This window comes from Triticum aestivum, chromosome 4A, assembly GCF_018294505.1.
Source record: "Triticum aestivum cultivar Chinese Spring chromosome 4A, IWGSC CS RefSeq v2.1, whole genome shotgun sequence".
Taxonomy (NCBI): Eukaryota; Viridiplantae; Streptophyta; class Magnoliopsida; order Poales; family Poaceae; genus Triticum; species Triticum aestivum.
This window is the reverse complement of record NC_057803.1, coordinates 626417398-626430709: the sequence shown is the minus strand read 5'-3', so window position 1 is coordinate 626430709 and position 13312 is coordinate 626417398. Positions and strand designations below refer to the sequence as shown.

The 13312-nt window shown below is 44.2% G+C and overlaps 1 protein-coding gene across 1 annotated transcript; it reads left to right on the top strand.

The window, feature by feature from the left end:
• Nucleotides 1-940: 940 nt before the first annotated feature.
• On the top strand, nucleotides 941-3627 carry LOC123082727 (zinc finger MYM-type protein 1-like). The gene is made up of 2 exons (XM_044504992.1): nucleotides 941-2055; nucleotides 2145-3627. The coding sequence occupies exons 1-2, from the start codon at nucleotides 1901-1903 to the stop codon at nucleotides 3625-3627; spliced, it is 1638 nt and encodes a 545-aa protein (XP_044360927.1). The 5' UTR covers nucleotides 941-1900.
• The last annotated feature ends 9685 nt before the right edge of the window (nucleotides 3628-13312 follow it).

The following is a 13312-nucleotide window of genomic DNA, read 5'->3' as shown; positions in this document are numbered from 1 at the left end:
GACGGCCGGGTTACAACAGCATGCATCGGGGCTGCAATGGAGCGCCACCGCGGTCATCAGGCTGCAGTGGAGCTCCGCTGTTGATGCATTGGAGCACCGCCACGGTCATCAGGCTGCAATGGAGCTTCGCCGGTGCTGCGACGGCGACTGCAAGGGCCAGTCATGGCGGTTGCTACTCCGGCGCTGCAATGGGGCTGCTACGACGACCGCGACATGACGGCCATGGCGGATGCAACTCCGGCGCTGCAATGGAGCTCCGTCGATGCTGCTACGACGACCGCGACGGGCCGGCTATGGCGGTTGCAACCAGTGGCGAGTTTCACCAGGCAGGCTTCGATAGGCTTGAGCCTACCCTTCAAATTCGCGGAATTTTTTTACTACTAGGCTTCAAAATATTTCCTAGGCCCAGCCTAGAAAAAACGGTCCAGCAGGCAGCCCATCTAAGAATCGGTGACTAACCCAGCCTCCCGCACGCTCGCACGCGCATGAAGCACATGAGGTGCACGAGTAGCGGCCACCCAATAACCTAGCCGCCGGCCGCCATACGCCACCTCCTAGTCTGGCGCCGCCTCCTCGCCGTCGCTGCGTCCTCGCCGAGCGCTGCCTCCTCCCCGGACGCCGTCATCAGCCGAGCGCCCGAGCCTGCACGAGGGACGGGACCACGGGGGGAGCCGGGCTGCGCCTGCCGGGGAGCTCGTCGCCCACGACGCCCAGGGCTCTCTGCAGGTCGCCAGATCCGCCGAATCCCCACTGGACGCCGGACGCCTCTCTGCAGGTCGCCGGACGCCGAACAACAGAGTCCCAGTCCAGACCAGTTCGAAATAGGTTGTTTGTTGTCTCTGTCTGACTCTGTTTGATTCTTCTTAGTTTAGTTGATGGAAGTTGCTAGTTTAGTTAATTCTAGTAGTTTGGTTCTAGTCAGTACTGGTTCTAGTAACAATTAATTCATGAACTAATTTATGTCCTTGTTTATTTTTTTTATAGAAATGAAGAGAAAGAGGACTCTGCATAGTTGGTTTGCAAGTAGTTCAAATACACTTCCTATTGTTCCTGAATCCAATGTTGCCCCAATTAATGTTATTGTTCAGCCTACCCTCATAGAGATCATAATCCCCAATGATCCAACAAATGGGAGCACTAATCCCTCGGTTGATGAGAGCACCAATCCCACTTCAAATGAGAGAACCAATCCCCCAACCGATGAGAGCACAAACCAACCAGCACCACCAACACAATATATATTAGAATTTCATCCAAGTCAGATTTTTGGTGATCCGGCGGATCGAATACCAATAGAAGATTATGCCCCTGAAATTCGAAGTGAAGTGAGAAGAGCTTATTTGTTGAAAGAGCGAAACAAAGCAAGTGGGCATAAATTTGAAGTCACATTGGACGGTAAAATTTGGAGATCTTTTCAACCACAATGGCTAGATAGGTTTGATTGGTTGGAATATAGTGTCGCAAAGGAGGCTGCCTTTTGCTTCCCTTGTTTTCTTTTCAAGAAACCATCACAGGCTGCTACATTTGGAAATGATGTATTTACCATAGATGGTTACAAATGCTGGAAAACAGCTTTGGCAAGTTTTCAAAAACATGTTGGTGGTCCATCTAGTTACCACAACATTGCTAGAGGCTTGTGTGATGATTTCAAGAATCAAAGGGCCAATGTGGCTACCAAATTTCGAGCACATACTAAAGAATCTGAAATAAAATATAAAATCCGTTTGACCGCATCATTAGATTGTGCAAGGTATCTCATAGCTCAAGGGGAAGCTTTTCGTGGACATGATGAGTCCTCCGATTCCGTAAACAAAGGCAATTCAGGCAGTTCTTGGATTGGTACAAAGACAAGAACAAAGATGTGAAAGATGCATTTGACAATGGGCAAGGTAATGCACTTATGATATGTTCACATATTCAAAAGGACCTTGCTACATGTTGTGCTTTGGAGGTAACCAAAGTCATCAAGAATGAGCTTGGAGATAAGAATTTTGCGATACTTGTTGATGAGGCTAGAGATTGCTCAATAAAGGAGCAAATGGCAATAATTTTGAGGTAGTTCAATGGTTTACAAAGGCTAATTCTTTTATTTTATGTTGTTATTTGTTTCTTTTCTTATAACTTGTAGCTCTCCAAATGTGCAGATTTTTGGATGATAATGGGGAGCTTCAGGAGAGATTTCTTGCTATTAAGCACATCACAGATTGCACATCTGCCGGAATTAAAGAAGCATTGTTTCATGTCTTAAAGTACCATGGCTTGTCTATTAATAGGCTACGTGGACAGGGTTATGATGGGGCTTCAAACATGAGAGGAGAATTCAATGGTTTGCAAAAGCTAATTCATGATGAGAGTCCATATGCTTTCTATGTTCACTGTTTTGCCCATCAGTTGCAACTAGTGGTTGTCACAGTGGCTCAATGTTGTCCGGTTATTGCTGATATTTTCAACTTTCTTCCCTTGATAGTGACTCAGGTGGGTTCATCCTGCAAAAGAAAAGATGCATTGCTTGCAAAGCATCAAGATGACTTGATAGAGATGATGGAGAATGGTAAGATATCATCTGAAACTGGTTTACATCAAGAAACTAACCTAGCTAGACCAGGAGTTACTCGTTGGGGCTCACATCTTAGAACCTTGCTTCGTGTTTACACAATGTGGAATGCAGTGGTGGATGTGCTTGCAATTGTGATTGAGGATGCCCGGGAACACACTTCTCAAGGTGGAGCTTTAGGTTTGTTGGTACAGATGGAATGCTTCCAATTTGTGTTCATCATGATATTCTTAATAAACTTGTTGAACATCACAAATATGCTATCACAAGCTTTGCAAAGGAAGAATCAAGATGTTGTTGAAGCCATGCAATTGATCTTGGATGTGAAAGAAGCTTTGCAAACTATGAGGGACAATGGGTATGAGCCATTATGTGAGCAAGCAAAAAACTTTTGTGAGGAACATGGCATTGACGTGCCAAATATGGATGATCTTGTTGGAGCTATGGGGCAATCTGCTCGAAGCAAGAATAAGGTGACTCGAGATCATTATTTCAGGGTGAGCATATTCAATGTTGCGATTGATGCAACTCTCACTGAGATGAACCACCGATTCAATGAAGTTAACACCGAGTTAGTGGATTGCATGTCTTGTCTTAATCCAGCTAACAACTTCTCAAAGTTTAATGATGAGAAACTTATTCGGCTTGCTGAAATTTATGTTGAAGATTTTACACAAGCTGAACGGCTGTTGCTAAGATACGAGCTTCCAACATTCCTTACAAATATTAGGAGAAGTGAGGAATTTAATGGATGTCCGGATATTTCTACTCTTGCTCATTTGATGATCCAAACAATGAAACATAGAACTTTCCAATTGGTATATCGCCTTATCGAGTTGACATTGATTCTTCCAGTGGCAACTTCGTTGGTTGAGCGAATATTTTCAGCAATGAAGGTCATCAAAACCGATTTGCACAATAAGATATCAGATGATTGGCTCAATGATTTAATGGTATGCTACTGTGAGAAAAGGAGATTTAAAAGTATTCCAGATGATCAAATTATGATACGATTTCAGAAAAAGAAAAACCGCAAAGGACATTTGCCTCCTGAGTATGATGTTATTTCTTAGAGGTATATCTCTGTTTTAGTACTAGTGTCGATATTTAGTTGAGGGTACTTTACCATATCACTAACATTTGTGCCAATTTGGACAGATGGCTTGCAGTTTGTCACTTGCATTTTGGTGTGGAGGAGTTCTACAGCTACAATATTGTTAGTAAGAAGCAACACCAGTATCTTGTCTTTGCCTTATTTTGGTTGATTCTCTAGTACTTGATGTATTGGTGTGCAGATTGTATGAAACTTTGCTGTTGGTCAATCATGCTACTAGTATTTGTCTTGAGAATCATGTCCATTTGAGCACTGTTTGGCACATATTGTCTCTATAAATTGGTAAAACCATTTTTCTTTCAAAATTCCAGAAAAAAATCAGTAAATACTACATGCTTCCAGTAGTAGGCTGGGAAATTTTGAGCTTATTTGGCCAAGAGGATTAGGAGATAATGGCCATTTTAGTCACCTGATTCAAAAATTGGTTCAAAATTTGATATTTTCTAAAAAATCCAGAAAAATTCTAGTATATAGTGCGTGTTTCCAGTATTAATCTGGGAAAGTTTCAGTTTATTTGTACAAAAGGACTAGGAGATAAGCAGCTTTTTCTTCAAAAGAGCGTTTGATTTTCTCGGCTTAAACTTTGAGCCCACCCTCCGTTTTTTCTCTAGATTCGCCACTGGTTGCAACTCCGTCGATGCAATAGAGCTCCGTCGGTGCTGCGACGGGCCAGCCATGGCGGTTGCAACTTCGGCGCTGCAATGGACCTTTGTCGGTGCTGTGACGACGACCGTGACGGGCTGGCCATGGCATTGCAACTCCGGCGCTGCAATGAAGTTTCGCCGGGCTGCTACCTTGGAGCTTTTGCCGCACCGGCATTTCAATGGAGCTTCGCCGGGCACCCTTGGAGCTTTTGCCGCACCCCCGCGCTGCATTGGAGCTTCGCCGGGGCTGCAATGGACCTTTGTCGGTGCTGTGACGACGACCGTGACGGGCTGGCCGTGGCATTGCAACTCCGGCGCTGCAATGAAGTTTCGCCGGGCTGCTACCTTGGAGCTTTTGCCGCACCGGCATTTCAATGGAGCTTCGCCGGGCACCCTTGGAGCTTTTGCCGCACCCCCGCGCTGCATTGGAGCTTCGCCGGGGCTGCAATGGAGCACCACCGGGGCTATGGAAGCTGTGATGGTGATGCAATGGAGATTCGTGGGGCTGCAATGGAGCTTCGCTAGACGCCTACGGTGCTGCGTTGAAGCGTGCGGCGTTGCTGACTTGCTGTGATCGAACGGCCACTGGCGCGCAGATCAAATGGCTAGCAAGGCGGATACGTCTGCCCTATATCATTAAACTGTCATCATCAGAAGCTAATTGGCAATAGCAATGATATTAAGACGTTCAAGCAATGATCAGTAAGAGAAGTGTAAAACCATTGCGCATGTCACAAAGGTCCGAATATCATTGCGCATGTCACAGTAAGCTAGTATGAAATACCCATGTCTTTCGCTAAATTAAGTTAGCTGGAGCTCTTTATCTTTTCAATGGTAGTAACACCCCTCTCACCACCTAGACAATAGATACTTAGTTTGAGCTTGTGTACTAGAGCACAGAATAACAATAACCAACAATTGCAGAAGAGAACCTATTGATCTATTGTGATCCAAATTCTAATCATAGGTAAGAAAAAAAGCATAGTATATGTATCAAATATGTAAACATACATGCAGTTTGACATGTAGCCGTATAGGAATGTCCGCTCATCGCCTTCCTTGCAGTAAGCATGACATGGCGTATCCCTCAAAGCCAAAAAATGAGATTGGGTGGCCTTGTCACGGTAACATATATAGTTCAGAGCTTGAAGTGTTTGTCGGAATAAATATAGTATAGTCCTCGTCTGCACTGCAGAGGACGTTGCTCTTGTTCGTGAGCGCGCAAAGGACGCGGCCGGCGGAGAGCAGATGACGGCGCAAACATTGGCACCGTCATTGGGCACACCGTGCCAGCGAAGAGCGGACTAGAGCACCTGCAGCTCATTAACCTTTTTTTAACACAGTATAGACATAACCACTCATACATACGCGCATACACTCACCTCTATAAATACACACGCACACTCTATCCCTATGAGCATCTGCAGCTCATTAACCTTGGTAGCAGCAGCCTGGACTTCCTAAAGGCGGCCTGGCCGGAAGCGCATGCCTGGAAGGCAGACCATCCTTCCCAATGGGGTCCGACAGTACGTCCTCTCCGACGGCATGGAAGGCAGACCATCCTTCCCAATGGGGTCCGACAGTACTTCCTCTCCGACCGCATGGAAGGCAAGATCTAGAAGGAGAAATATTGGGGTAAGATCAAAGCCAGATCCAATTTATTGAAACCCTAACAGCAAGCTACAACTACGGCTGTACAAGAGGTGGTACCCTCACCTGACTGAACTCTGATGGTCGCCGGGGCAGAGAGTGGAGAAGCCCGAGTCAGGAATTTGGGAGCGATCCTCGAAGACTCGTTTTTTCAAACTCGTTCTCGAAGACGCGTTTGTTTCGCGAGAGGAGGAGAAACTAGAGTGTTTGTGTTCTGTTTTGAAGGCCTTCTACAAATTTTATCGGATGCATGGGGTGTTTTCGCTAAAGAGCAAGTTAAGTAACTCGGGTCATTCTCATCCTTAGATGCCCATTTGTCCCATTTCATAAGGCCCGTTTGTCCCGGTTCGGCAACCGGGACTAAAGGATCGGTACTGAAGCCCAATATCTTTAGTCCCGGTTCTTATACCAACCGGGACAGATGAGTCTCCACGTGGCTGTTGCGGCTTACCCAGGCAAGGGGGTCTTTTGTCCCAGTTGGTAGCATCAACCGGGACCAATAAGCGTCCACGCGTCAGCAGTTCAGAGGCTATGATTTTTGTTTTTTTTCTGAGAGGGGGGGAGGGTGTTGGGGTTTTTGTAGGGTTAATTTAGGGGTGTCGTATATTGTGTTAACTAGCTAATAGAGAGAAGTGTCCTCTCTTATCTGTCAAGACTACATACTATACGTATAGAGAGGACTCGACACGCTAGCTAGTAAGCAAATGAAGAAAACCATTAAGTACAGAAGATCGTCATGAACATATACACAGAGAAGTGATCGACTTCTCCTTCTCCGAGAGATTGGTCGAACAACAAGTCTTCGTATATCTATACAGTGTAAGATCTCTTACAATCCCCTAGCATCTGAACTCAAGTTCCACATGGTATTCTCCGACTTTATTGATGACGTGGTCAAAAAAGAATCCCGCCAATTTCTCTTGAATTGCTTTAATGCGATCTTGTTGTAGGAGTTCATCCCGCATCTGCCACATCTAATTTGAAGAAGGGGGTCAATACATATATATGAATGAAACTCAACACAAATGATGGTAATAAAATGAAATTGTGAATATTATTGCTTACGCACTTCAAATTGTCTTTTAGAGTAGCCCCGGTTTTTTTGTAAGTCGGGTTGTAGATGAACTCGCAAACATAGTATCCATAGTAATTATTCCCGGTAATTATTCCCGGGTTCCTGCCACAAGCACCTTACGAGAAATAGAGGTCAATCATACTGATAATGAAGCATTATAAATGACATTGATGAAAGTAGGTAGAATCAACGAGAGATGCGCGGAACTAGCTAGCTAGTACTACTTACTTTCGGGTATGTCCATCGCATCTCCCCCGGCAGTCCCGGAGCTTGTGCGGTGAATACTTTCCAAACCCTGCGAGACAAAGAAAATAATTACTTGATATCAGGAAATGAACAAAGTTGCCGATATGGTGCGATAATGATCGATTGAGCTTACTTCTCGAGTATTTTAGTTATGTCCGCATAGTCATTGGGAGATTTTCGTCTCGAGTCTAAGACGGTTACTAGTCCCTGCTCAAGCTTAATCTCTAGGAGAATATAGTGGAACCTGCGCACGCATGCATAACTCATCAATTACATTACTATAACCTCGAGCAATAAGGGAAATCGAATATGGACAAGACAGTAACACTGACTTGAAGTTGTAAGGAAAGAATATTTTATCTTTGTTTTGATTTATTACCAACGATCGTAGCAAGTTGGCCTCGGTTTCTTTGGCATGAAATGTAACTGTATATTCATCTATGAGATTTGTGTTAATGAACCCAATATCATAGATTTGTGCTTTTCTGCATTCGACGATCTTCAATCTGCATAATATAGTGACGATAATTATATATACATGCAATGAAGGAGCTGAGCTATATATAGAGACTTAATGATAGAAGTAGGACTTACAGACAGTAGCAAGTGACCGTTAATTTTTCGAGGGCCTTTTGATTGAAAAACTGGAAGAACTCCTCAAATGAAACAAACAACAGATCAATTCCAACGAGGTCGTGCTCCTCTTTAACTCTCAGTGTCAAAGTATCCTTCCCAGACTCTCTCTGCATGTTTTCATGTACCAATCATGGAATCTTCACATCATCGTTATTAGAGGAGGACTTCCATCTTTGATGAGAGGCTTCCCGTACTAGTATATGAATTCGTCCACCTACATTATATCATAATGTGCATCATTGTCGTGCATGTAATCTGCATGATTGGTACCGGGCAAGATCCCCAGATGATTAGGGACGATATTACTAGACACCTTGCGTGGGGGGCACGATTGGTTCGCTTGTTTGCCGAGCTAGGGAATTTTTTCCTACTTCATTGTGCTAACCTTCGATCACTGCAAGTACTTCCCGACCGCTCCGCTTAGATATATGACTTTTCAATAATGCGCTCATAGTTGGTTTTCGGCGGAGATGGTGGTGGTTTCTTCAGGGCATCGATAGTGCGCTTTGCTTTCACCGGATCTATCTTCTCCTCCGGAGGTGGATGTTTCTTAGCTCTTTGCGTTTCAAAGAACTCCCTCACTTGGGCTTGACAGATCTCCATGTTTTCCTTCTCGGTCATCTCGTATGGTAAGTTCTCTAGAGGCTTTAGAGATGAACCGAATCTGTATTGCCTCCCGCCTCTGGCTGTACTGCTAGATGCTGGAGCGGACGGAGCGGCTGCGGCTGTCTTCTTTCCTTGCTTACGAGGCGGAGAAGTACCACGACGTGCCGGAGAAGCAGAAGCGGCGGCGGCTCTCTTCCGCCCTTGCTGAAGAGGCGGACGAGGAGGCGGACTGCTCGGGCGCGCCGACGCAGGCGGAGGAGGAGGCAGAATGCTGCCACACGCCGGAGAAGGAGGCGGAGTGCCCTGATCACTCACAGGAGGAGGAGGCGGAGTGCCCTGACTCACCGGAGGAGGAGGAGGAGGTGGAGGCATCTAGTAGAATTACCTCAAATCCCTCCACCGGTAGGGTGGTCAAGCTCGAGCTCCTCAAATCCCTCCATTATTTCATCCACCATCACAGCAGCATATCCTTATGGAATTGGACGGCAGTGAAAAGTTGCACCGGGATCAGGAGGTGCAATAGAGCCGACAGCCGCCTTGACTTTGAAGTTCTGCCATTGCGTCATAAGGTGGCAATGTTGAGACTCTGTGATAGCATCCACGGGGTAGCTAGCAGGAGCCGTGAAGACAGGCTCCTGAAGCAGCTCGGTGGAAGCCACGCTGCTTCTCCGCTGAGATGGCGGGATGATGACTACTACACAACCTTCTTTTTGTAGATGTTGTTGGGCCTCCAAGTGCAAAGGTTTGTAGGACAATAGCAAATTTCCCTCAAGTGGATGACCTAAGGTTTATCAATCCGTGGGAGGCATAGGATGAATATGGTCTCTCTCAAACAACCCTGCAACCAAATAACAAAGAGTCTCTTTTGTCCCCAACACACCCAATACAATGGTAAATTGTATAGGTGCACTAGTTAGGCGAAGAGATGGTGATACAAGTGCAATATGGATGGTAGATAAAGGTTTTTGTAATCTGAAAATATAAAAATAGTAAGGTAGCAAGTGGTAAAAGTGAGCGTAAACGGTATTGCAATGCTAAGAAACAAGGCCTAGGGTTCATAGTTTCACTAGTGCAAGTTCTCTCAACAATAATAACATAATTGGATCATATAACTATCCCTCAACATGCAACAAAGAGTTACTCCAAAGTCGCTAATAGTGGAGAACAAACGAGGAGATTATTGTAGGGTACGAAACCACCTCAAAGTTATCCTTTCTGATCGATCTATTCAAGACTCCGTAGTAAAATAACACGAAGCAATTCTTTCCGTTCAATCTATCCTAGAGTTCGTACTAGAATAACACCTTAAGACACAAATCAACCAAAACCCTAATGTCACCTAGATACTCCAATGTCACCTAGATACCCTAATGTCACCGAAGAGTCAAGACGAAAACGTGTGCCAACCCCTATGCATATGTTCACAAGGTCACTGAACCCGCAAGTTGATCACCAAAACATACATCAAGTTGATCACGTGAATATCCCATTGTCACCATAGATAAGCACATGCAAGACATACATCAAGTGTTCTCAAATCCTTAAAGACTCAATCCGATAAGATAACTTCAAAGGGAAAACTCAATCCATCACAAGAGAGTAGAGGGGGAGAAACATCATCAGATCCAACTATAATAGCAAAGCTCATGATACATCAAGATCGTGCCAAATCAAGAACACGAGAGAGAGAGAGAGAGAGAGATCAAACACATAGCTACTGGTACATACCCTCAGCCCTGAGGGTGAAATACTCCCTCCTCGTCATGGAGAGCACCGGGATGATGAAGATGGCCACCGGAGAGGGATTCCCCCCTCTGGCAGGGTGCCGGAACGGGTCTAGATTGGTTTTTGATGGCTACAGAGGCTTGCGGCAGCCGGACTCCCGATCTAGGTTTCTTTATGGAAGTTTGGGGTTATATAAGAGGTGTTGGAGTCGGGAACAAGTCAAGGGAGTCCCCGAGGCGGCCATGAGATAGGGGGTGCACCCAGGGGTGTAGGGTGCGCCCCCCACCCTCGCGGTAGCTTCGGGACTCTTCTGGCCCATCTCCGGTACTCCGTGGGCTTCTTCTAGTCCAAAAACACTAGTAGAAAAAGGGTCAAATGTGAAGCACATTAGTGCCGGTTTGAATTTGAGCCGGCACTAATGTGACCATTAGTGCCGGTTCCAACGGCTAGGCGGGCGAGCATCATTAGTACCGGTTCATGGGTAACCTTTAGTACCGGTTCATGCCACGAACCAGTACTAATGAGGCTGTGTCAGGCTATGGTCAGTCTGGGGCCCCCACGAAGACCTTTAGTACCGGTTCATGCCATGAACCGGTACTAGAGTTTCTTTGTAAGCTGATATTTAGTCCTACCTCGCCAAGAGAGAGGCAGTATGAGCGGTTTATAAGCCGTGAGTGCACATACAATGACGAAGAGTTGTAATGCTCACCTACAAGTTGATTAGCTTCAAGCCTTGCGGAATAGCATAGATTGCACTGAGCTATGTGCAGTGCAGTCTACACTATTCTGAATGGCTTGAAGCAAATTAACCAGCATTGCACCTCTTTTTTATTTTTAATAACTTATTTGAACTGCGGACTTGTTTTGTGTTCAGTATGCAGCATTCAAAGCGACGTCATCAATTTCCAACATGTTCTGACATATTTTTTTGTTTTTCGGTCATTTACCTAATTGTTTAGAGAGCTAAATGACCGTGAAAATGAAAATCACTACAAAATGAATCCTGAAAATGTTGAAACTTGGCATGGTATCATCATATCACCCGCATAGCATGCGCGAAAGAGTAGAGAGGGTCACGGAAAAAATTGGACGCATTTCGTGTACAAACTGGACAAACTCTTTCAGAGTATCAGGGTTTCGGACAAGAACTCATCTGTTACATGGCCACTTCAATGTTTTTAAACTTATTTGAACTCTGGACTTCTTTTGTGTTTAGTATGCAGCATTCAAAGCGACATCATCAATTTCCAACATGTTCTGACATCATTTGTTGTTTTTTGGTCATTTACCTAATTGTTTAGAGACCTAAATGACCGTGAAATTGAAAATCACTACAAAATGAATCCTGAAAATGTTGAAACTTGGCATGGTATCATCATATCACACGCATAGCATACACGAAAGAGTACAGAGGGTCACGGCAAAAACTGGATGCACTTCGTGTACAAACTGGACAAACTCTTTCAGAGTATCAGGGTTTCGGACGAGAACTCATCTGTTACATGGCCACTTCAATGTTTTTTAAACTTACTTGAACTCTGGACTTCTTTTGTGTTTAGTATGCAGCATTCAAAGCGACGTCATCAATTTCCAACATGTTCTGACATCATTTGTTGTTTTTCGGTCATTTACCTAATTGTTTAGAGAGCTAAATGACCGTGAAATTGAAAATCACTACAAAATGAATCCTGAAAATGTTGAAACTTGGCATGGTATCATCATATCACACGCATAGCATGCGCGAAAGAGTACAGAGGGTCACGGCAAAAACTGGACGCATTTCGTGTACAAACTGGACAAACTCTTTCAGAGTATCAGGGTTTCGGACAAGAACTCATCTGTTACATGGCCACTTCAATGTTTTTTGAACTTATTTGAACTCCGGACTTCTTTTGTGTTTAGTATGCAGCATTCAAAGCGACATCATCAATTTCCAACATGTTCTGACATCATTTGTTGTTTTTCGGTCATTTACCTAATTGTTTAGAGAGCTAAATGACCGTGAAATTGAAAATCACTACAAAATGAATCCTGAAAATGTTGAAACTTGGCATGGTATCATCATATCACACGCATAGCATGCACGAAAGAGTACAGAGGGTCACGGCAAAAACTGGATGCACTTCGTGTACAAACTGGACAAACTCTTTCAGAGTATCAGGGTTTCGGACGAGAACTCATCTGTTACATGGCCACTTCAATGTTTTTTAAACTTACTTGAACTCTGGACTTCTTTTGTGTTTAGTATACAGCATTCAAAGCGACATCATCAATTTCCAACATGTTCTGACATCATTTGTTGTTTTTCGGTCATTTACCTAATTGTTTAGAGAGCTAAATGACCGTGAAATTGAAAATCACTACAAAATGAATCCTGAAAATGTTGAAACTTGGCATGGTATCATCATATCACACGCATAGCATGCGCGAAAGAGTACAGAGGGTCACGGCAAAAACTGGACGCACTTCGTGTACAAACTGGACAAACTCTTTCAGAGTAACAGGGTTTCGGATGAGAACTCATCTGTTACATGGCCACTTCAATGTTTTTTAAACTTATTTGAACTCCGGACTTCTTTTGTGTTTATTATGCAGCATTCAAAGCGACGTCATCAATTTCCAATATGTTCTGACATCATTTGTTGTTTTTCGGTCATTTACCTAATTGTTTAGAGAACTAAATGACCGTGAAATTGAAAATCACTACAAAATGAATCCTGAAAAATGTTGAAACTTGGCTTGGTATCATCATATCACCCGCATAGCATGCGCGAAAGAGTAGAGAGGGTCACGGCAAAAACTGGACGCACTTCGTGTACAAACTGGACAAACTCTTTCAGAGTATCAGGGTTTCGGACGAGAACTCATCTGTTACATGGCCACTTCAATGTTTTTTAAACTTACTTGAACTCTGGACTTCTTTTGTGTTTAGTATGCAACTTTTAAAGCGACGTCATCAATTTCCAACATGTTCTGACATCATTTGTTGTTTTTCGGTCATTTACCTAATTGTTTAGAGAGCTAAATGACCGTGCAATTGAAAATCACTACAAAATGAATCC

Excerpts from the sequence above, each read along its gene's own strand:
- LOC123082727 (XM_044504992.1), top strand. The coding sequence starts at position 1,901 with ATGATATGTTCACATATTCAAAAGGACCTTGCTACATGTTGTGCTTTG. Across the intron at positions 2,056-2,144 it reads CAAATGGCAATAATTTTGAG|ATTTTTGGATGATAATGGGG; the intron begins GTAGTTCAATGG and ends CCAAATGTGCAG.